We start from the raw sequence: 24,454 nt of genomic DNA on the forward strand, positions 1-24,454 counted from the left end.
AGGAAGGAGTCCAGGGGTGGCTGCCACTGATCCTGGGAGAACACAGCAGGGAACTGAGCGGACACAGAATTTATGCACGATTTTTTTAGGGGTGGAGATTTCCAGGGTGAGGATTGGTAGGATTCCAAGTCCTGGGCTTGGGGGCGCTCAGGAATTGGGTTTTCCTGCTCAGGGATTGATGGGTTTTTGTTCAGACTTTTCACTTAAAATTAGCATAATCTGGGAAGGGTTCTATTAAGGGGCTGGAGATGACCTTTGTGACAGTTACAAAGGCTGGAAATGCCATTATGACAGTTAGAGCGGTCTGGGGGATGGGTCTGGCTGCTGGAGCTCCTCAGGCAGGGGCCTGGGCACGTTCTTATCTTGAGGGATTACAAAGTTTACAAAGCGTACAAAGTTTATAAAGGGAGTCCAGGCTTCCCTGCCTGAGTTGTCATGAATAGGCAACATTCCCAGCTTTTTTTTTTTTTTTTTTTTTTTTTTTTTTTTTTTTACTGTGGATGAACAGTCAGGGCTGGGGAAAGGTGGGGGACGTTATCATTAGAGACTAAATGCAGGTGTAGAGGTGGTTGAGGCAAGTTCAATTGTCATAAATTAGGGTATGACCCACTGTTGCAAGCCTCTGGCTTCAGAGCAGGTAATCCCTAATAACAACTGATTAAAAGTCTAGTTAAACATCTTTTGGATCTGTTTTTGAAGAAGTCTGTAAGTCAAGGTACAATTAGTAGGATTAGGAAAAGAGGAGAAGGGGGGACAAGAAGGGTAGTATCCAGTTCCACATTGGATTGTTAATAATACACTGTCCAGAGGCCTCAAGCTGTTTTCTACGTTTTTTGGAGATCCACAGGGAGTGGTAGGATCTTATCTTTTACTATGCTTGACTGGTTGATAGAAAAGCAACATTCTCCCTGAGGAAGAGACAGAGACCACCTCTCTCTGCTTTTAGCAGATCTAATTCTCGCCAGTGTTGACCCATTACAGCTGCCAGTGAGTCTGGCTGTGGAGAGTGAAGATGGTCTGAGCCACCCGTCGGAGATCCTGAAGGCAGGGAGAGGAAAAGTGATGGTAAATAACTAAAGAAGTAATCAGTCCTGCCATTCCAGTAGCAGCACCCGCAGTTACACCCAGGATTGCAAGAAAAGGCAAGATCTGAACTGCTTGTTTGTTATGCCTGGTTCTTTACCAGGTACCACTCCTAGTTTTGGAAAAAGGAGAACCAGGGCACAAGTTCCAGACCATTTAGTAGGTAGGCAGTGGTAAACTTGAGTGCTGCAGAGAATCAAGGCATTGTGAACACTTGGGCATAGGGGCTGGGTGCTGGTGTTAGGGTTAGGGTATTGCTATAGTCTGCAGGATCTAGTGTGCCCACAAGGTGCCCCGAGGAGTTAGAGCAGTTTGCAATACCAAAGAAAGCGTTATGGGGGAGCTATGGGTGGCAGTAATGTTTGCCTTAGAACAGTTAATGAGTGGGGAGGTGAAGGGCCTAATGAACCAGTTGTCGAGGCCTCCATTGGTGGTGGTGATCGCTAGTGTCACAGGGGGAAACATAAACATTTTCTTTGTGGAAAGCACTCACTGATTGCTTCATTACCAATTACCTTTCCCCAACCTTAGACCAACCTGCTGCTGTTTTTTGAATGCTCCAAGGTACATGTGGGGTGCAGAGGACAACTTTTGGAGTCAGTTTTTTCCTTCCACTCTGTGGGTCCCAGGGATAGAACTCAGGTCAGGCATCAGGCTAGAAATGATGAGCAATCTAACAAATGTCTTTATTTTCTACATATCTTTTAACTGTACCCTCTGGAGGAAAGTTTGAGGCTTGAATCTGTCATTTCTGGCCACTTGCTATATAAACTCTTATTCATCGATCCATTCATTCATTTTAGATTTTCTGTGTTCTGAAACTTGTGCTGTAGACCAGGCTAGCCTTGAACTCAGAGATCCACCTGCCTCTGTCCTCCAAGTGCTGGAATTAAACTCTTATGCACAAAAGTCATCCTTTCCATGGTTAGCAGACTGTGCGGTGCACAAGTAGGTCCTGGTTCAATAGTAAGTTCAAAGAGCAGTCGAGTTTATGGGAGCAAACCGCATCTTTTTTTTTCTTTTTTTTTTTCTTTTTTTTTTTTTTTTAGACAGGGTTTCTCTATGTAGTTTAGCTGTCCTGGAACTCTATAGGCCAGGCTGGCCTCCAACTCAGAGATCCATCTGCTTCTGCATCTTAAGTGCTAGGATCAAAGTCCCAACTCTGGGAATGAAACTGATGTCACTTTGCAATGGGGTTTTGCCAAAAGCACTTAGATTCATAATCCTTGGAGTAAGGAATGCTGCCTGAAAGAAAAAGCCTAGAACTGACACTGAGTCCTGATTAAAAGGCTCAAGCAGTAAAAAGGAGGACATGGAGGGCAGAAGTTTGTACTATAATTAGTTCTAGGAGTAACACAGCTGGGGGAGGGAGAAAAATACAGCCGGCAACTATTTTGAGCAAGCTGTGATTGACATGACATGTGTACTGGACTGTACTGATCCCAGGGCCAAGTTGCCTGACCTGTAGTGGGGGGGGGGGGGGGGGGGGGGGCCGGGGTCGGCAGGAGCAGGACAGCCGGACAGGCAGGCTGGACGGGGTACCAGCACCTCAACTTCTCTCCCAGGGACACTGTCCAAACTCCGGGGGCCACAGGCCAAGCTGTGCGATGGGCGCTGAGGAGGAGGTGCAGGTCACGTTAGCAGGGGGAGCACCCTGGGGCTTCCGACTTCAGGGGGGGGCCGAACAGAGGAAACCCTTACAGGTGTCTAAGGTAAGGGAGAGCTCCTAAAATGATGTTTCATGGAGAAGGGAACCCAGGGGAATTTGGGAAGAGTCATTCTGGGCCAGGAAGGTGGGCAGAGTGGGAGGCTGTGAAGAAGAGGTGGTGGGCAGGTGGGCAGGTAAGCATGCTCAAGGCTACAGGGGAGCAGACTGTGACCACAAGCTCCTAGAGGACTATCAGCAAAGCCAATTTCGGATTCAGGGAGTAGAGCAAAAGAAGGCCCTGCCTTCGCCATGTGGACAAGGAGGCTAAGTCTGGCCACAGCATTTGCCCCCCTGTGGGTGTGAGCCTCTCTACTCCACACTCCAGGAATGCAGGGAAGGTCCTAATTTCTACTCCAAACTCCAGGAATGCAGGGAAGGTCCTAATTTCTCTCTGACTAAACTGATATGTGACGAGTTGAGGCAGTCTCTCCCAGCCCAGCCCTGCCCTGCCTGACTGTGCCCTAACCTGCCAATGCCTTTCGTGTTTCTTTTTCTCTAAGTCATAATCCATTCTCTTACTAGGTGACTAGGTCCTAGACTCCCTTATGAAGAGTTTATGGGAGCAAACCTAATTTTTTTTTTTTTTTTTTGAGAGGGTTTCTCTGTGTAGTCTTGGCTGTCCTGGAACTGACTTTATAGACCAGGCTAGCCTCCAACTCAGAGATTAACCTGCCTCTGCCTCTTGAGTACTTCAACCTACAGACTTAGTTTTCTGTGCTGTAATGTGGGTAAATGATAATACAAACTTTATAAACCATTCTAAGAATTAAGTGCAAGATTTCATACACTGCAGTGAGAACTCAACCAATGATAGGCATGTGTCACAATCTCCCAGAATACAGCTGGGTTACCTCAGTGTGGACTACCATTCTAAAATGGTTTTTGTTTGTTTGTTGAGACAGGCTTTCTCTGTGTAGCCGTGGCTGTCCTGAACTAACTTTGTAGACCAGGCTGGCCCTAAAATCATAGCTCTCCTCCTGCCCTGGAGCACTGAGGTGAAAGGCATGTCCCACCACACCCAGCTCCATTCTAAAATGTTAACACATAATGGCACTTGGGATTTCAAGGCCTAAAAAAGAACTTCTGGCCAGTAGAGACACTGTCCTTGGAAAAATATCTTAGGGACTCGCCATTTCTCAGACCTTATCCCATGCAGTTTCTCCAGTCTCTGCTACAGTCAGAGGTTATGCTGCTCCCATCAACCAGTACCTTCTCTCTGAACAGGCCTCCTTAGTTGCACCCCAGACATCTTCCTATCCTTTTTAACCCTCCCCCCAAAACCCTCAAAAACAAAAACCTCTCACATGGGTCCTTTTTGTCCATCCCTTTTGGAGCTCTCCATGATCTACAATCTCTCCTCCAACATCTCAGATCCGAAGACGGAGCCAGGCTGGCAGAGCAGGACTCCGAGAGAGGGACCAGCTCTTGGCGATCAACGGGGTTTCTTGCACCAGTTTCTCCCATGCCAGTGCCATGACCCTCATTGATGCCTCAGGGCATCAGCTTGTCCTTACTGTGAGGAGGTATGAGTGCTTTCCTACTTTTTCTATAGCCTAGGTTTCTCCTTGCCTGCCCCAGCTCTATGTCTCACTGGCCTGGCTTGAGTGACTAACAAGCACCTTTTCCGATTATGCTTTTTCTACTGGAAAATGTTTGTATATATCTCTCAATGGAATGTATATGCAATTGATGGATGGGAGCAGGCATTTGAATGACTGGTGACTTCAATCCTTGGCCTGTCACCTCCTTATCACAGCTTCCTCAAAGCCTTCAGACCTCCCCTCATCCTTGCCCACTTATTCCAACTATATGCCAGTCTCTCCTTTCTCCACTGCCTTGTCTCTTCATCCCCTCCAGAGTCATTAGTTCTGTAGCTCCATCTTTCAAGCTCTGTCATCTTTTTCATCCAGGGTAGCAGATGAAGGGTCTGTGAGATCTCCATCGCCAGGGGAGCTTCAAGTGCTGTCACCCTTATCTCCATTGAGTCCTGAGCCCCCAGGTGCTCCTGTTCCTGGTGCTCCTTTTCAGCCTGGGAGCCTTCGTTCCCCCCCTGACAGTGAAGCGTACTATGGAGAGACAGACAGTGATGTTGATGGCCCTGCTACACAAGAGAAGCCCCGCCGAACTCGCCGCCGAGGTCCTGCAAGGCCCTTTCTGCCAGGGGCCCCACCTGATGAGGTGTACTTGTCTGACAGCCCTGCAGAACCAACACCTGTTAAAACTGGCTCTCCCAAGCAGGGTGACAGCCGTGTGAGCTCCCCATCTTGGGAGGAAGGGGCAGCTCTCCAGCCGCCACCAGCAGAGGCACTTCTGTTACCACATGGTCCTCTCCGGCCTGGTCCTCATCTCATCCCTATGGTGGGCCCTGTCCCCCACCCAGTGGCAGAAGACCTTACTACTACTTATACCCAGAAGGCCAAGCAAGCCAGTGAGTGCCTGAATCCTTTTGTTCTCAATCAGGATCTGAGCCCTAAATCTGTGCCTTCATATCCATACATTCTACCTACCTCATAGTCTCTGGAAACAGCATTTGAAACCAATTGAGAAGAATAGTGAAGGAGAGGAAAAAGAAATATTCATGGTTCCTACTTTGTTGTAAGATAACTATTATAACTATCTTATATAATGGCTTAATTCAAACTAAAAACAGACTTGGAGGGGACCTGGGGAAGGAATTTGAAGTCTTTGGTGGTGGTTGTTGTTTTGCTAGATGTCAGGATAAAGGGAGGAGAAAGGATTTCGGGTAGGGAGAACCTGAAAGCAGAGCGAAGGTGTCTCATGCTCATTACAGTGTTAATTGTAGGCGTGGTATGAATGTTACTTTTGACACTTACAAGTCCATAAAGGATTCCTGGGGAGTAGCGAGAAAGAGAGGGATCTTTGGTTTCTTATCTCAGGCAAGAATGTAGACCAGGGCAGAAAAGGCCAGTTCCACTTCCGTCAGGATCTCTGCTATTTTGATGTGAGCTACAGAGGGGCTGGATCTAGTGAAGTTTCTCTCATCCTATGCCCCCATGCCCCTTCCAGAGACTCCTTTTTTGCCATTTCTGACATCTCAGGATTAGCTCTCTCTAGTTATCTTTCTTCTCTTCCACCATTGTGATTCTCAATTTGTCTTTGAATTTGTGGAGGCTAAAATCATGAGAGTTTATAGTCTGACATCCTGAGAGTGTCCCATATCCTACAAAAAAATTCCAGATGCAGGCTTGAGATCCCATACTTATCCCTAATTCTCATTTTAGCACCCCCCTCCCATCCTGCTGGCTAAGATTCTGTTTAGTGGCTCAGGCTTATTTTTAGTCAAGCAGACCTCAGAGTTCAGGGGGGCGGGGTGAGGGGAAGGGGAGGCAGGTGCCCATGTCTGTCACACTAGGAGTTGTGGGACAGGGAAAGAAGGGAGGGGGACAGGTTCTAAAAACAGCCCAGTGAGCTCATTCAGCTGTCAGCTCTGGGGGCCAGACAAAGGGGCTTTAAAAGGCCTTGGGGTGGCTCAAGCTGGTCCTGCTCCAGCCAGCACCGCCTTTCTCAGCATGGACACCACTGAGCCCATCATCCAAGAGCCCCTCAGCCAAGCCAGCTGTGACAAAGCCCCAGCTCCTGAACTCCAAGACCCATTCTATGCAGGTATTACTATATCCCATTCAAGAGAGTGCTGGGGGCTAGAGTGAGGGCAATTGACAACAGTGTAGGAAGAGTGGTCTTTGGGAAAGGTCATACGCTCTTATTCTCTCTCTTTTGCCATTCTTTTCCTCGTTCTTTCAGGAAAGTGTCACCACCCCTTTCTGAGAATGGTTGACTACATGGCAAGGGGTCTATGACCACAAGAACTGTGGGAAGCTCATAGGAAAAGAGTGAGAGAGTGCACTATGAAGACATGTATGTGCAAATCTAAGATATGTAAGAACAAGAACATGTTGTTGTCCATGAGCAGCTTACATCAAGAAAGCATAGTGGTTGCTCATGGTGTGCCTTGGCAGTGTACTAAATGCTAAGTTGACTCATCTCACTGTGTCCATGGTGATCTTATGAAGAGGTAGCCATTATCATCCTCATGAAGTAACTCTCCTAGGTCTGAATTCTGACTCCCTGGTCTAGTCTCTCATATATAGTACTATTCTGTGTGTTATACACGTGGGGGCAAAAGGCATGAGGTCCCTAATTAGAAAGCAGCTTGGTATCTTGAGAGGAAAAGTAGATGGAATGTTAGGAATTTTCCAGGAGGAACTGGGGACCACAGACCAGAAAGTATCTTTGTCCAGGTGGGGTCTTACAGCAGGACAGCCCCTCCCACTTCCTGGCCCCACCTACTCAGGCCCACATGGCAGAGGAAGTCCTGCCCTGGTGCTTTAGCACACAGACCCTCACATGCCCACCTGATAATGCTGCTCTTTTGAGTTCTCTACTTGAAAAACTGGGCAAATGAGGAAACAGTTCTATCCTCTAAAGCCCTCTATCTACTCTAGTGCCAGCACCAGCTTGTAAGAAAGGAAAATGTATTTATTATGTGGTGACCTTGAAATTTCCTAAAGATTTAGGGGTTGCCATGGAGAGCAGCACTCTGGCTTTTCCTGCATTTTGGATCCAAGATTATCACGGATGTGAATAGCAGAGGTATGAAGCACAAAGGAATGTTTTAGCAATTGGGAGGGCTAAGATCAGTTCTAAAATCCTGTCTATAGGATGGATACCAGAGCCTCCCCAGGGGAAACTGAGGGAGGAGCTACCTGGAACATGTAGGTATACAAATGTATTTGACAACACTGTGCTAGTATATGTGAACTGGTGTGTATGTAAGCTGGGACAATAAGACATTCTGAATGAGAAAAGTACAATGGAGAAAAAAACCATGGCTGGTTTTTAGGAGGCGGATGTTAACAAGTTATTTCTATGAGTGTTTACGATGTGTGGAAATTAACAACTTGACGGGTGGAATTGTGGATGAAGAGCCTCATGTTAAGGATCTGTGTGTTGGGTGACACACACTTTTAATTCCAGCACTTGAGAGGCACCCGCAGTTGAATCTCTGAGTTCGAAGCCAGCCTGGTCTACATAGTGAGTTACAGGACAGCCAGGGCTATGTAGAGAGATCCTGTTATCAAAAGAAAGAATCTGTGTTTCCTGGTTATAGGGGTAATAGGTGAGAAGTAGGGATAAAGTCCAAACTGTGAGGATAGCATGGTGGGAGAAGTGTCCTTTATCTTTTCTCTTTCTGGGAAATGTTTGATTTTCCTGCCTTAGAGTGACACCTCCCCCACTCCACTGACAGTCAAGAATGAGAGGCAGGTGAAGAATGTGTCGAGTGGATAAGGCTCATCTCCTGGAAAATAGGAATGCAACAGAGGAAAGGGACAGGAGTTGTGGTGTGGGCAGTGTCCATGTCCTTGGTTTCACCTTCCCCCTCCACTCTGTCTTCAGTCTTTGCAACAGGCAAGAGACACTGTGGGTCCTTTCAGTGAAAATACATGAGGTAAGAGCTTTGGGGAGCAGGATTAGAATAGGCTGTGAAGTCCCTGATCAATCTACGTCTTGATCTCCTCAGAACTGCAACGTGCAGAAAGCCTACAAGAAAAGAGCGTGAAGGAGGCCAAGACCAAGTGCCGGACCATCGCATCCCTGCTAACAGCAGCCCCCAATCCTCACTCCAAGGGCGTGCTTATGTTTAAGAAACGGCGGCAGAGAGCCAAGAAGTACACGCTAGTGAGTTTCGGGGCTGCAGTGGGGACAGGAACAGAGGAGGAGGACGGCATCCCCCCAACGAGTGAGTCAGAGCTGGACGAAGAGGCCTTCTCGGACGCTCGCAGCCTTACCAATCAGTCTGACTGGGACAGCCCTTATCTGGACATGGAGTTGGCCAGGGCTGGCACAGGCACAGCAGAGAGTCACAGTTCTGGGCTGGGAGGGCAGCTGAGTGAGGTCTCTGGGAGAGGGGTCCAGCTCTTTGAACAGCAGCGCCAGCGGGCAGCCTCCAGCAGCCAGGAGCTGCCTCAGGAGGGCCCAGCAGCCATGCTAAATGGGCAGAGTCTGCAGTCACCACCTCGAGCTCAGAGTGCTCCCCCAGAAGCAGCTGTGCTCCCACTTAGTCCTTTGCCGGCCCCCGAGGCCAGCCCTAGCCCCTTCCCGGATGGTGGAGCCCCTAGCCCAGCGCCAAATATCTTTAACAGGTCAGCGAGGCCTTTCACCCCTGGTTTACAAGGGCAAAGGTCAGGTACCACCGCAGTGATTTTCCGGCCCTTAGCCCCTAAGAAGGTGAATGAAGGCCTGGGAGGCATCAGCTCCGCTCCGTCCCCCTTCGCAGCCCTTCTGCAGGAGCCCACCTCTCTGCCCAGCTTCACCACAGTTGTGCCCAGCCACACGGCCGTCTCCGGGACTTCCAGCACCCCACGTTCCTCCGGTCCTGTGACCGCTACCAGTTCTCTCTACATCCCAGCTCCGAGCCGGCCCGTCACACCAGGAGGCGCCCCAGAGCCTCCCACTCCTCCTAGCGCGGCTGCCATGACATCCACCGCTTCCCTCTTCCTGTCGGCGCCTCTCAGAAGCTCTGCGCGCCCGGAGGGGCCGGACCCCGCGGACCCGGAATCTGCTGGCGCTCGGGAACAGCGCATCTCCGTGCCTGCTGCCCGCACCGGCATCCTGCAGGAGGCTCGGCGCCGGGGCACCCGGAAGCAGATGTTCCGGCCTGGAAAGGAAGAGACGAAGAACTCGCCCAACCCGGAGCTGCTTTCGCTGGTACAGACTCTGGATGAAAAACCTCGGGCCGGCGGTGCGGAATCTGGTCCGGAGGAGGACGCTTTAAGCCTCGGAGCTGAAGCCTGTAACTTCATGCAGCCACCAGGGGGCAGAAGTTACAAGACCTTATCTCAAGTGGCACCGAAAGCCCCGCCTCCACTGGCTTCCAAAACCCCACCCCCTACAACGCCTAAGACTCCACCTCGTGTAGCTCCTAAGCCAGCTTCTCGAGGGCTTCTTGATGGGCTAGTGAATGGGTCGACCCCAAAGGCTGGAATGCCTGAGCTCCAAAGGCTCCAGGGGAGGGGTGGGGAGCTATTTGCCAAGCGGCAGAGTCGTGCCGACAGGTTCGTGGTGGAAGCTATACCCGGTTCTAGCTTTAATCCTGGCCTGAGCCCCAGAAGCCCTTCCCCCACGCCCTCACTGCCCCCGTCGTGGAAATACTCCCCCAACATCCGTGCCCCACCTCCTGTTGCTTACAACCCACTCCTCTCGCCCTTTTTCCCCCACGCTGCCCGAACTCTTCCCTATAAGGCCCAATCCCAGGGGCCTCGGGCGACCCCCAAGCAGGGTATCAAGGCCTTGGATTTTATGCGTCATCAGCCGTACCAACTTAAAACTGCCATGTTTTGTTTTGACGAGGTTCCTTCATCTCCTGACCCCACTTCAGTGCCTCTCAAAACTGCTCGAGTCCAGGAGATCCGCAGATTTTCCACTCCGGCACCCCAGCCCACTGCAGAACCCCTAGCTCCCACTGTGCTTGCCCCCAGAGCGGCTACCACACTGGACGAACCCATTTGGAGAGCAGAGCTGACCTCACCCCCTGTCCCTAACCCAGACTATCCTCAAGAGTCTCCCAGGAGCTTTGCTGCCACTCCCAGCTCCTGTGGTTTCCAAGTAGCCAGGCCCAGGTTCTCAGCCACCAGAACAGGGTTACAGGCTCATGTCTGGAGGCCTGGGGCAGGGCACCAGTGAGCAGGGAATAGGTCCCAGGACCAAGTAAAGGAACGTAGAATCCCAGAAGTTTCTTCTGCTTTGTCCTACTGGCTTCCCCCCAACCCCACATCTGAGGCTGATTGCCTCTTGCCAGAGATAGTGTTTCCCCTCAACTTTCTCAACTCCCTGCCGCTGCTTTTGAACCAATTATCTGTGCTTTGGAATCTTCTCTGTATTTCCTTGCCTGGATCTCTGGCTTCTCCACCCAGAGATCTCAGATCTCTTTGTTTTGTTTTTCATTTGTGTTTCTCTCTGTGGGCAGCACCTTAGTGTTAGGTAAAGTGACCACTGAGATCTCAAGCAAAAGGCTCACTATGAGTCAAGCAACTAAGGGATTGAACTATGTCCTTAGCCCCTGCTTATTCTGTTAGCTGGTATAGGTCTAGGTGGGTGTGTGGATGTGGGTGTGGGTGTGGGTGTGTGCGTTTTCACAAATGTGTGTGGTTAGGATCTGCTCTGGAAAGGCATCGAATAGGTATACATGTGCACTTCTCTTGAGGCAAAGGTAAGAGGGGAGTTCTTTCCCTCCTCCTGGAAGGGTCAGATAGCTCCTCCATAAGGAGTCCTGCGGGGCACAAGAGCTTAACTGCACTTTCTCCTGAGAGGAGTGTCTGTAGCATGTAGAGATGTATGCACAGCATCTTATAAAATAAAATCTGACAAGACTGGCAGGCAGCGACACTTTTCATGGGTTATACAAGTTAGACTTGGAATAAAACCAAGGATTCTATTTCCTTGGATTTCAGGAAGTTACTAATCAGGGTCCTGTGCTGAGCAAGTAAGGAAATTTCTCCTGAACTGCTTACTGAGTCTAAGACAGAAAGGATGGTGAATAGAACCAGAATGGATGGAGAGAGTGAGGCAAAAACCAAGAGCAATGAGTGAAAGTGACCAAGAGGGAGAGGGTAAAGTTGGCCAACAAGAAACCGACTATGTGTGAGGGGGCATAGAGGAAAAGTCTGAGCTCAGGGGAAGAATGCATGTAAGGATGTGTGCCCAATGTTAAAGAGTTGTGGCTGTGTTATGTCCTGTGAGTCTGACCTTCCCCTTTTCTGCAGCTCATTCTGATGACCTAGCAAACACAGGCCAAACCTCCTTTTCATCCCACCCTACCTGTAGAAGCCTAGCTTTGGTTCCTTTCGCTTCAGGCCCTGATTTCCAATCCCAGGAGGATAAGAACTGCCCTTACATGAAGACCACCACCAGCAATGCTTGCTGTTTGATCTGGAAATTGAACTTTGCAATATTGGGTGTCACAGTTCTTTGGTTTGTGCACAAGAATAAACATATGCCCACACCTTCTGTTGCTGTCATCTATTCTGGTTTTACATCAATCCTGATTTCTTTGGTCTTCTCCACTCCATTTTGCTGACTGTTCCTTGCTCCTTGTCTTTCTCCCTGCCTTCTCATCCTGCCCTCCTGCCAATTATTTTGCTTTGATCTAATCACCTTCACCACTTCTCTGGTTCCCTCTCCCTGCAGTGTCCGTGGAGAGTGTCCTCCAAAGGTCATTCTCTCTAGGCAAGGCTCAGTTTGCACAACTGAGAGTAATTAGAAAGGCTCTCTGAGCCCTTGACACTTCCTGAGTCCCTGAAGACAGTTACAGTGTTAAGTATTCTCTGGGAATCATGTGAAGGGAATATAATGGCAGGTACGGGTGGCATGGAACAAGGGAGTGAGTGTGTGGAGTGAGACTAAAACAGGGAATTTGGGAACCGCCTGGAGAGAGAAGGAAAGTGTCATTACTTTTCTTACCAGCAGGGGGCATATTTGTGCCAATGAGCAGATGCTTCCAAGAACAGTGTCAGAATTCCAAGGAAAGGACTGAGCCGCCATAGCGTAAATAGTGGATTTTTATATCTTTTATTTCAGGTATTTGGTCATAGAAGATCAGACTTTAAGTTCTGTTTTTTTTGTTTTGTTTTTGTTTTGTTTTTTTACGAGAATGTAGTAACAACAAAGTTACCTTTCACTATTTATGGTTTTTCCTGTTTCTTCTTTGGGTTGGGAGGAAATGGACCAAAGATAAAAGGTCTGGGCAGTGGCCACCAGCTCTGGTGTGTGTGTGTGTGTGTGTGTGTGTGTGTGTGTGTGTGTGTGTGTGTGTGTGTGGTGGGGGGGTATGTGTGTGTGGGGTCTGTGTGGTGTGTGTATGGGGTGTGGGGGGGTGTGGGGGGGTGGTATGTGTGTGTGTGTGTGTGTGTGTGTGTGTGTGTGTGTGTGTGTGTGTAGGACTCTCAGCCCCTAGTTTAAGCATGACAAGAATAGGATAGAAGAAGGGTGTGGTCAGGAAGGGCGGGGGTGGGAAGTCCACAAAGGGACAGGGGTACATCTGGAAACTTCAAAATCCACTGCTGGAGAGGAATGGATACAAGAGAGGGTCATGTGGTGTGAATGTGAGTGATACAATGATACGTGTGTAAAAAGATGTCATAAAGATTTTTTGTTTTTTCTTTTTTTTTTTTTTAGACACGGTTTCATTGTGTAGGCCTGGAATTTAGAGACCCACCTGTCTCCACCTCTTAAATGCTGGGATTAAAGGCATGTATCACCATGCTGGGCTCAAGAAACATATTATTTTATGTTTATTAAATTAGCACCCCTCTCCTCCCAAAGCCAGTTCCCTAGGCAGCTGTGTTAGGGCAAAAGGTAAAAAGGCAAGCTGGTTTCAGAATATGAGCAGAAGATGAGGGTCTAGGTATTACTGTAGCTACCATTGCAGTTTTCAACCTTCCTAATGCTGTGACCCTTTAATACAGTTCCTTATGTTGTGCTGACCCTTTACCACAAAATATTACTATTATTAATTAGTTTTTGTTTTTCGAGACAGGGTTTGTGTAGTTCTGGATGTCCTGGAACTCACTCTATAGACCAGGCTGGCCTCAAACTTAGGGATCCAACTGGCTTTGCCTCCTGTGTGCTGAGATTAAAGGCATAAGCCACCATGTCTGGTGTCTCATTATTTTCGTTGCTATTTTATGACTAATTTTGCTGTTATGAGTTGTAATGAAAATATATGATATGCAGGATATCTGATAGGTGGCCCCTGTGAGAGAGTCTTTTGATTCCCAAAGGGGTTATGACTTACAGGTTGAAAAGCACTGTGCTGAGAGAGCAGCAGAGGAGGGAGGCTGCCAGGTCTCCCCCACATCCTCTGCACTGAGGCTGACTTAAGGTGGTTCCTGTCCTACCAAGATTTAACCCTCTCAGAGAAAAAAGTAACCTATTCAGGAAGTTTAAAAGCAGAACCACTGTGAAAAAATTCCATCCTATCTTCAGTTTAGGGCCTTAATTTCTCCTACCCATGGGTACTTCCAGCCCTGGCCTGGAATGGCCCTGACTGGCCTACAAACCATGTTTTCTGTTTTTCCATTTCCCTATTCTTAATTCTTACCCACCACTTACTGTTTCCTCTGCCTCTGTCTTCAATTGCCTCCTGAAATTCTTTGGATCTAAGGCTCAAGGTTCAAAGAGGAAGCACTTCCCCTCAGACAATTGATCCCCAGCTCAGACAGCCTGGTGGGAAAATTTTGTAGGCCTTGTCCCTTACTGAACAACAGGCAAGGAGGGCAGGATCTTGGTTCCAGGGTCTCAGTACCCCCTGTGCCATTTGAGCTGCTTGTATTCATCATCTCTATTAATAACCACCCTCCCTCCCCCACTGCTGGTGCTGCCCCTACGCTTGCCCAGCTCAGGTTCTCCAGTCACAGCAGCTCAGTCCTCCAAAGCTGCTGGACCCGAGGGAGAGCTGTCAACCAACTGAGTGGCTGGTAAGTCTGAGTTCTATGGTATGAAGGGGCTGGAGCCCACTCTTCTGACCTTTCGGTTTGCAATTGTAATTCATCCTTGGGGAGTGTCCTCTCATCTCCGCTCAGCTCTCAGCTGTTCAGCTGGAGCCACAGAGTTGGAACGAAAGGGACCTAAGGAGTTAGGAAAACTTAAGATGTATGGGGAGGACCTGAGGAGTGGGAAGGGGTGGTCTGAGAGCCCACTAAGTTGGTAGTGTGTTGTGTTTGTGCGACAGGACTCCATAGAAACCAGCATGACTGTAAGGAGAGAATGGAGTTTATGTCTTTTCCTAACTTGTCCCCACCCACAGCCAGATCTTATTACTGTGTTTCTGTCCCCCACAATTCTCAACTGCTATGCATGATATTGCTGAACTGACATCTGTCAGAGCTCAAATGCCCTCAGTTCACTCTCTACCCCCAACTCTGCAGCTTGGGATAGGAGTGCCTGAAAGAGCAAGGAACACACCCATGACCTCTCAGGCCATGTTCCAGTTGGCCTCCTGGAAGAACAGCAACCTTTCCTTCCTATGGACAATATTTTGGCTGAATCTCCTCAACACGAGCCAAAGATTTCTTTACCCTGTTGGACCTTGGGGGAAGCCTAGAGGAGGAGACCGGAGTCTGAAGCCATACCTGTAGTCTGACATCCCAATACAAATAAGGACTTTAAATCATGCCAGGCCCAAGAAACCTGGGTGCATTGCCCTGCCAGTGTTGTGTCTTTTAAACATCCCTCAGCCACAGCTGTGTTCCCGAGTCCCACACAGGAGCTATGGAAAGTGGACACAGTGGTTTGATAAGAAGTAAGGAAAGGGATACAGCTCTACCTCTTGACCTGCTTCCAAAATAATCAGGAACCTCAGGAAGTGTGGTTTTACCTTTTGGGGAAATACACATTTCTGTGAAAACCCGAGAGTGCAAGGCATAGCTTAGTGGTAAAGAGCCTGCTCGGCATGTGTCAAGCCTTGAGTTCAGTCCTCAACACTGGAGAAACACACACACACACACACACACACACACACACAGGCTGTGTACACACAGCCCTGAAGAAATATTGTACCCAAACCCAAGATAAGAAATACTACAGGAGAAAATCCACAGGAGAGGTCTTGAAACCACATGGAGAGATGGACCGGACCTTAGATATGACTAAAAGCAAGTATAATGGGTAAAATCTGAATGATAGGATGAAGGTTTGGAGGTTTGGGATGGAGTAATCATTGCCCAGCATTGTGCTCTAGGTTAATTAAATAAATCCCAGTCTCTGTGTGATGATTTGGGTATACAGCTGGTTTAGGAATAACCGCTAACTAAAAGATAAGTAAATAGTAAATAATAATAACACATCCATCTCCCTATGTGGTTCTAAGACCTCCCTTCCAGATTCTCTCTCCTCCCTCTTCTCTCCCCACTCATTTCTTTCTCTCCCCTCTCCAGAACATAATGTTCCACCCTATACTCTCTATTGCTCAGCATTGGGGCTAGTTATGTAATTGACAATATAGAGAACAAATATTTACACAAACTTGAGACAGGTGATGCTTACAATAAGCATCACAATGCAATGTCCAGATTGAAGCCAGAGAGTGGGATAGAGAAATCAGCATTTGAATGAACAAGGGCAAATTGTATACATTCCACAAGAACAGCATACCAACAGTTCCTCCATGGCCTCTGCCTGTTTAAAACCACTCTCTTGTTCCCAGATCTGCTCCTGACCTCATTTCTACTTCTCCCGGGGTCCCAAGACTGAAACCTTGAAATGATTCTTTATCTTCCTATAGCCCATGTTCTTGTATCCTGTTTGAAATCTTTAAATCTTGGATATGTTTAAATCCTCTGTTTTATTGCTTATCAATAAAGTCATACTCTAGTAAAAAAAAAAAAAAAAAAGAAGTACTACAGTAGTGCACACACACACTTTCCCCATTCCCTATCTCTCCTTCAAGCCTGCTTCTCACCCCCCTTCCAGGTCAAATCCACCTCCACCATGCCGCTCTCCGGAACCCCAGCCCCAAACAAGAGGAGGAAGTCCAGCAAACTGATCATGGAACTCACCGGAGGTAGGGCATGCTTGTAGCTCCCTAATGCAGGGCTTTTAAGAGTGTCCATCCCTGACTCAAGAATCCCAGAAATGACATAAGACCAGATGTAAGTCAGAGTGAAAAAAAAAACAAGAGGAATACAGCTGTGGAGGGTGGTGTGGGAGATAGGGTGATGGAGAGGTAAGAAGGGCAAGAAGAAAGAGGCAGAAAGAACTGAACACTCACTCTGTATCCTCCCATCTCATCCACCGATTACTCTGAGACAACACCCTGCTACATTACTCAGCCAGGCCCAGGATGACAGGGCCCATGGTAGGGGGTATGTGTGAGCAAGTTAGGCTCACCAAAAGGTTAACTTCCTTATTTCTTTCTAAGTGCTAGGGAACTTGTGTAAGCACTTAAAATAGGAAATTGCACAGATATACTCCCTCGGGATGCATACTAGTTACCAAGTGTGAAGTTCCCGATACCTGTGGAGCCAGAGTTCACTAAAGAAAAAAGAAAGGAAAAAAACAAGAATGTGTATTTAGCTGGGTGGTGGTGCCGCATGCCTTTAATCCCAGCATTCACACTTGGAAGGCAGAGGCAGGTGGCTCTCTGTGAGTTCGAGGCCAGCATGATTTACAGAATGAGTTCCAGGATAGCCAAGGCACAGAGAAACCCTGTCTTGAAAAACAACAACAAATCTGTATTTAGAGATGGCAACTGCACTTGGGATTGGCCTATCTGCTTCCCCCAATGTTCTAATTTCTCCAATTTCCTTTTTTTTATTGCTATTTTCCCACCTCCTGGATAAGGTGGACGGGAGAGCTCCGGCTTGAACCTGGGCAAGAAGATCAGTGTCCCACGGGATGTGATGTTGGAGGAGTTGTCACTACTTACTAACCGAGGCTCCAAGATGTTCAAGCTGCGGCAGATGCGGGTGGAAAAATTCATCTATGAGAACCACCCCGATGTTTTTTCTGACAGCTCAATGGTGAGTACGGACATCAACCACTCTCTTGAAGCCCAATGTCTTTCCTGGAGTTTTTTTAGTAGGGCCCAAATCCTCAACTACCAGCAATCTCTTCTCCATGAGAAACACTCATTAAGCCCTATATATTAAGTTCCCAAAAACTCTAGCGTGAGTTACAGTCCATTTCTGAAGCTTAGTCCCCATCCTGGAGCCAGTGCAAAAGTGAGGAACACCACACCCACAGGAAGAAAATTCCTTCCCAGTGTGAGCCAGCTAAAACACAGTCCTGCATATTGAAGTTAACAGATACAATGAATGATTTTTTTTTTTTTTTTTTTTTTAGTAAAGTATGTCCTTTATCAGTGGAGACATAAAACAAGAATTAAAAACTACAGAATTGTGGAGCCAAATGTATGGCTCCGTGGCAAAGCAGGTGCTTAGGACCTAGGTTTCATTTATAGAATACTCCCCCCAGATCAAACAGTAAGCCTACAAAAATCTAAAGAATGTACCCTGTTAAATGTGACCTCCAGGTTCACACAGCAAGCTGGGTCACCCAGGTGGCTGAGGAAGGGGGGATTGCTCGTGAGTTTGAGAACAGTTTTTACAATGAAATATGTTGCCTGTAACATGTAAATTTTTGGACAAAAAGCAATATAAGATTTGAAAAATAGCCAGCTATCGTGGCACAAGCCTGTAATCCCAACACTCAAGGAGGCAAAGGCAGGTGCATCTCTGAGTTCCAAGCCAGCCTGGTCTACAAAGCAAGTCCAAGACAGCCAAGGCTACACAGAGAAACCTATCCCCAAAGGAGGGAAAAAATGCACAAAGAATCCCCCCCAATGAATTTGAATAATAAAAATTAGGTTTTGTTTTTTTTGTTTTACAAAGAAACTTACCATGTAAATGTGGCTAGCCTGGAACTATGTAGACCAAGCTGGTCTCAAACTCACAGATCTTTTGCCTGCCTGTCTCCTGAGTGCTGGGATTAAACATGTGTTACACTTTGGAGCCGGCCATAGTGGCATACTCTGCCTGTAATCCTAGCACTGTCGGGAGGCAGAGGCAGGCAGTTCTCTGTGACTTTGAGGCCATCCTGGTCTACAAAGTGTGTCAAAGATAGCCAAAAGCCAAGGCTACACAGAGCAGCTCTGTCTTGAATCCTCCCCACCCCCCCAAAAAAAAGGGTTAAAGAAGTGTGTTATAGGGTGCTGCGGTGGCACAGGCCTGTAATCCCAGTACTTGGGGAGGCAGAGGCAGGCAGATCTCTGTGAGTTCCAGGCCACCCTGGTCTACAAAGCCAAGAATGGAGAACCCTATCTCCAAAAAACAAAAACAAAAACAAACTAAATAAACAAAAAAGAGTGTTACATTTTAAATACAGGACAAATACTTTCTTAATGTAAACACATCCTATTAAATCTCTAAGGTAAATTTTATACTAAAAATATTGTTATATACCTGAGTGTTAAATTTAAGGGATAGTCTGTAATTTTATTTCTTAAATCTCTTGATGTTAGAAGGGTTTAATGAGTTTTTATAATCATCTTCATTTTGAGTCATTCGTTTTTATTTTTTTAGTTCTAATCTCTTCTCTAAGGATACCAAACAGGAACTAAAATCCTCCTTCTTTATGATCATACATCTTCTGTTCAGACTTCTCCAAAGAAAGAGAAGTTGGGGTTGTAGAGAGGCCAGGCACAGGATGTTACCATCGAGGAGGATCCATTTCCTCTCCTCTGCCTTCTCTGGGTGGCTGGGGACAGTGGGAATGGATGCCTGCATGACATGGCCAAGGCAGGAGTTTCTGTCATTAGCCCTTATGTAGGATCAAAGTCAAAGTGCTGAGTGGCTCATATCTAACTTTAGGAAGCCAAAAGCCCTCCTCTGTGCTGGGTCTGGTTACACTGGGTGGAGTGGGGGACATACAGTGGCCAGGAGGGCCTCCTTAAGGAGTTGGTGGGGTTATTTTTAGGCTTTGGAGCTGAAACCAGTGTTGCCCTTTTGGCCATCCTCCTCTATTTCACCTGCTACAGTTTCACTGTGAGAAAGTTTTGGTCTGATAGGCAAGAGGAGAGAGGAAGAGAGGAACAAAACAGGGAAAGAGAGTTCTCAGTGCTGGGCATACTGTGAAGGGGAGGGACAGAGGTTTTTCTTTCTTTCTTTCAAAAGAAAACTGGTTTCTCCTTGGAAAATTCATCTTTGCAATTTCTTGTTGAGGAGATGCCTTGGTTTGCTTTGCCTTGTCAAGACAGGAAGAGAGGGAATTATACCTCTCCAAAAAAGTAATTCCTTTAGGCTAACACTCTTCTCTATGCATTTATTAGAGAGGATGTTTTCAGAGATTTGGGGTCTTCTGGCTGAGTCTTAGCTCTGTCTCAATGTATACATATACGTATCTGTCTTCATGTATTTTCCACATCCATTGCTAACCTTCTTCTTGCACTGTATTTTCTTTTCAGGATCACTTCCAGAAGTTTCTTCCCACAGTGGGAGGACAGCTGGAAACAGCTGGGCAGGGGTTTTCCTATGGCAAGGGCAGCAGCGGAGGCCAGGCTGGGGACAGTGGCTCTGCTGGACAGTATGGCTCTGACCACCACCATCAGCAGGGATCTGGGTTTGGAGCTGGGGGTGCAGGTGGTCCTGGGGGCCAGGCTGGCAGAGGAGGAGCTTCTGGCACAGCAGGGGCTGGTGAGCCAGGATCAGGCAAGTATTGTCTCCAGAAGTCATGCATCTGTTCCCCAGGACAGAGATGTCCCTAGGAATGAGACCTACTTGAGATATGGGAAGAGGGAGACAGAGGTGTCTTGGACCCAGAAGGTATCCAGAACACAGCAATGTGTCTGTTCTACCCACAGTCTTATCATTTATTTATTTTTTCTGGTTTCTCAGATTCTATAAAAATCTTCCCCGAGACTACCCTACCATTATGTTACAAACCATATACAGTTTCCAGGATGTTACCTCTGGTCCCTAGACTCAGCAGCTTTCCTAGTGGTAGAATATGGGTTTAGCTTTCATTAGCTACTAATAGTAGCTGCTATTATTTGATTTGCATTTCTCTCTCATGGCTACCAGGTGACCAGGCAGGTAGAGAAGGAAAACATATCACCGTGTTCAAGACTTACATTTCCCCATGGGATCGGGCCATGGGTGTTGATCCTCAGCAAAAAGTGGAACTTGGCATTGATCTACTGGCATATGGGGCCAAAGCTGAACTCCCCAAATATAAGTCTTTCAACAGGTAGGAGGTTCTCTGCTGTGTAACCCTTCACTTGGTATGGGGTTACAGTTCAGATGTCTCAGGAGGCTAAGGGGCAGTGGCAGGAATGTGTGATTGTCACAGAGCATCTCTGCTCTCCTGCATCTCATATCAGTATGGTGAAGGAAAGATTTGTTTGGAAGTAAGATCTTTATGTTAGCTCACTGATAAGCAGTTTGGGCATGGATTTTTTTTTTTTTTTTTTTTTTTGAGCTTTGGTTATTTTTAAGGTAAAATGAGGATACTACAAATTATGGAGGTGTCTTCTGGGTTCTTCCCATTCAAGGTGACAATGTCATTACTCTCCCTACAAAATAATTTTATTCTTTTTACCCTGCCCCAAGTTTTTATTGTTTTGGAATTGGACATTGCAGACCATAATAAATAGATCAGCAGGCTGAGGATGGTTTACAGAAGTGCTTTTGCATTTGACTCTTAAGTCCTCCTGGCCCTATGCATTTGAGGTGAGGGCAGAATTAGGAGGAGGCATGTACATTGTAATGCAAGATGGTCTCATACTATTGGCTGCACAGTATTTGGAGCCCTTTTCTAAAATGCTGGCATGTGCCCATAAGACCATGCAGCCCTCTCATCACTAACCTCGGAGAGCCAAGCTGGGTAAGTGGGCTGTTACAGGAGAATAAAGCAATCTGTAACTATGATTTACAGAGTCTTTTCCCTTAAAACACGGTAATATTTTGCTGGGTGCAGTGGCCTGTAATCCCAGCACTTGGGTAGGCAGAGGCAGGTGGATCTCTGTGAGTTTGAGACCAGCCTGGTCTACAAAGTGAATCCAGGACAGCCAAGGCTATACAGAGAAACCCTGTTTTGAAAGAAAAAAAAAAACAAAACAAAACAACAACCCAAACAAACAAACAAAAAACCCCACAAAACAAAACAGGGTAATATTTCATTGATAAGTATTGTTTCTTTTATTCTGATTCTTAACTATGTAACATGTCCCCCTCTCAGGACAGCAATGCCCTATGGTGGATATGAGAAGGCCTCCAAACGCATGACCTTCCAGATGCCCAAGTTTGACCTGGGGCCTCTGCTGAGTGAACCCCTGGTCCTCTACAACCAGAACCTCTCCAACAGGCCTTCTTTCAATCGAACCCCTATTCCCTGGCTGAGCTCTGGGGAGCCTGTAGACTACAACGTGGATATTGGTCTCCCCTTGGATGGAGAGACAGAGGAGCTGTGACATGTTTCCTCCTATATGACATCATTTCCCCTCTCTGGTTCCAGTTTGAGAAGGGATGCCCCAGCTGTACTCCAGTATCCTTGTGGCAATGGAGGGTAAAGGGTAGGAGTCATTGTATTCCCACCCTTCAAGTTGCCACTCCAAAGCACCCCTCCCCACCAGTTCAGAGCTCCCATCCTGTTGTTCCATATGGAATCTGCTCTTTTATGAATTTTTTTTGCCACCAGTAACAGTCAATAAACATTAAGGAAATAAACTCATTCTTTCTCTGATATTTCAAGACTGATGAAAACTGAGGCTGATGATGCACAAAGACTACTTAAAGCCAAATATTAAACCCTCTGTTCAGACTTTAAGACCACACATGAGCTTTGGTTGTTTACATATCCATACCTACATCCTCATCCACAAAACCACATTCATATAAACAAAGATTATTCAGTATTATATGAGATAAACCCACATGCTGGTTCATGGGTTTATAAAGCTAAGAAGCTTTTATACACAGATTAGAAAATAAATGTTGGTAACACTGGTATTAGTTATCTTTGTGTAGCCAATTAGAAGCTGAGAAACACCAGGAAAGGAAAATGGGGGTTTAAGAAAGTGAAGGTTGGGGGCTGGAGAGATGGCTCGGCGGTTAATAGCACTGGCTGCTCTTCCACAGGTCCTGAGTTCAGTTCCCACATGGTGGCTCACAGCCATCTATAATGGGATCTGATCCCTTTTGTCATGCAGGCACGCATGCACGTAAAGTGCTCATATGTATAAATAAATAAATCTTTAAAAAAAAACAGAGTTAAAATAAAGAAAGTGAAGGTTCCTTTGATTGTCACAAAACAATATCATGTTTAAAGTTACTGGAGGAGCTGGGCACAGTGGCGCATGCCTATAATCCCAGCACTCAGGGAGGCAGAAGCAGGTGGATCTCTGTGAGTTTTAGGCTAGTCTGGTCTGCAAAGCAAGTCCAAGACAGCCAAAGATACACAGAGAAATCCTGTCTTGAAAAAACAAAAATAAATACATACATACATACATACATACATACATACATACATACATACATACATACAGCTACTGGAGGAGCTGAAGAGATGGCTCAGCATTTTAAACACCATTTTTCCAAAGGACCAGTTTAGATTCCAGCAGCCATTGTAATTTCAGAAGCCATTGCTTCCTAGGGTACCAGGTATGCATATAGTGCACATACATGCATGCAGACAAAACATTCACATACATAAAATAAAAGTAAAGAAATCTAAGGTTGCCAGAAAGCACAGTAAGCTTGGGAATACATATGTAAAAGCTTATATGGGGCTGGAGAGATGGCTCAGAAGTTAAAAGCACTTGTTGCTCTTGCAAAGGACTGGGGTTTAACTCCAAGCACACACATTGGGGTTTAGTTCACAACCACCTGTAGCTCCATTACAGTGAATCTGCTGCTTTCTTCTTCCCTCCAAATGCACCTCCATATGTGTGGTGCATATACACACATACAGGCAGAACAATCATACATATAAAATAAATAAAACAAACCATATATCCCAAAGGACTAAATAGAAGAGCACATAAAATGGACAAAGAAGTGGGAGAAACCAACTATCGGTTCTCCCACAGTGTGCTTGGTTCTGGGTCAGCATAGCAAGAAAAAATTTAAGAGTTCCAGGGGAATTAGTGATATCCAAAATGTACAGTGGTTGAAGAAACTATGAAAGCACAGTAGGAATAGAAATAATAGAAATAAATGACAATACTCTTTCTATTGATTTCATATGTAGAGTTACTCTAGAATCTCAAGCTTAAGCCTTTTTTTTTTTTTTTTTTTAAGACAGTGCCAGTGCCTCACTATGTAGCTCTGACTGGCCTGGAATTCACTATGTAGACCAGGCTGGCCTTGAACTCATAGAAATATGCCTGCCTCTATCTCCTAAGTGCTGGAATTAAAGTCTACTTTCCTAATTTGTTTTAACTATGAAATTCTTTTTCTTTTTAGAGACCAGCCTGGGCTACTTAAAATCCTATCCCGAGAGAGAGAGAGGGAGAGAGAGAGAGGGAGAGAGAGAAAGAGAGAGAGAGAGAGAGGAGAGAGAGTAAGAGAGAGAGAGAGAAAGAGACAGAAGAGAAAGAGAGGAGGAAAAATTCTCTTTTGGAGAATTCTTATATTTTTTAAATGTGTAAGCAAAACTCTATTATGTGCATTTTCCTAAGAAGGTTTGCATAGTTTGGATGGCTCCTCGAAATACCTGAAATGAGGTTTATATGGAAACAGTGCATTTAGAAGATGACATCCAAGCAGCATAAGGGAGTGAAGAGTAAGCCAGTATTAGGTGCTTTGGGTGATGGAGGTAATCCCACTGGAAACTTCAGATAGCTACTCCAAGAATGGCCATGACTGGCAGCAGCATGGAGCTCGAAAGTGGGCATGGTGGCTTACATTTGGCCAGTGATTCTAGCATTTTGGAGGAGCAGAAGGATCATGGGAAATATGAGGCCAAGCCAAGTATAGAGTGAATTCTAGAACAGCCTGGGAGGGCTACACAAGCAAGCCTGTCTCAAACAATAACAACAAAACCAAAGAAATAAAATATGAAATACAGATGCATGTGGTTGTTCAGGTTTGTAAAATTAAATGTAGGGGCTCTTCTAATACCACTGTAGCTCCCAAATAATGACATGGAGACCTA

The 24,454-nt window shown here is 46.5% G+C and overlaps 2 protein-coding genes across 3 annotated transcripts; both read left to right on the forward strand.

Annotated features, from left to right (window-relative positions):
* Positions 1-2,690: 2,690 nt before the first annotated feature.
* On the forward strand, positions 2,691-10,589 carry Synpo2l (synaptopodin 2 like). Of its 2 annotated transcripts, XM_055606252.1 has the most exons (4): positions 2,691-2,795; positions 4,163-4,314; positions 4,702-5,219; positions 8,331-10,589. In XM_055606252.1, exons 1-4 carry the CDS (start codon positions 2,691-2,693, stop codon positions 10,490-10,492), a joined length of 2,937 nt encoding a protein of 978 aa, XP_055462227.1. In that variant the 3' UTR covers positions 10,493-10,589. The 2 variants fall into 2 exon arrangements, with proteins under 2 accessions (XP_055462227.1, XP_055462228.1); XM_055606253.1 differs by lacking the exons at positions 2,691-2,795; positions 4,163-4,314; positions 4,702-5,219 and adding an exon at positions 6,266-6,415.
* A 3,645-nt stretch (positions 10,590-14,234) lies between these two features.
* Positions 14,235-21,926, forward strand: Myoz1 (myozenin 1). Its single transcript, XM_055606418.1, has 6 exons — positions 14,235-14,283; positions 16,277-16,367; positions 17,147-17,325; positions 19,767-20,010; positions 20,383-20,548; positions 21,539-21,926. Exons 2-6 carry the CDS (start codon positions 16,295-16,297, stop codon positions 21,768-21,770), a joined length of 894 nt encoding a protein of 297 aa, XP_055462393.1. The 5' UTR covers positions 14,235-14,283; positions 16,277-16,294; the 3' UTR covers positions 21,771-21,926.
* Positions 21,927-24,454: the final 2,528 nt, after the last annotated feature.

Source organism: Psammomys obesus, unplaced genomic scaffold (genome assembly GCF_907164565.1).
Source record: "Psammomys obesus unplaced genomic scaffold, mPsaObe1.curated_primary_1811, whole genome shotgun sequence".
NCBI classification, from domain to species: Eukaryota; Metazoa; Chordata; class Mammalia; order Rodentia; family Muridae; genus Psammomys; species Psammomys obesus.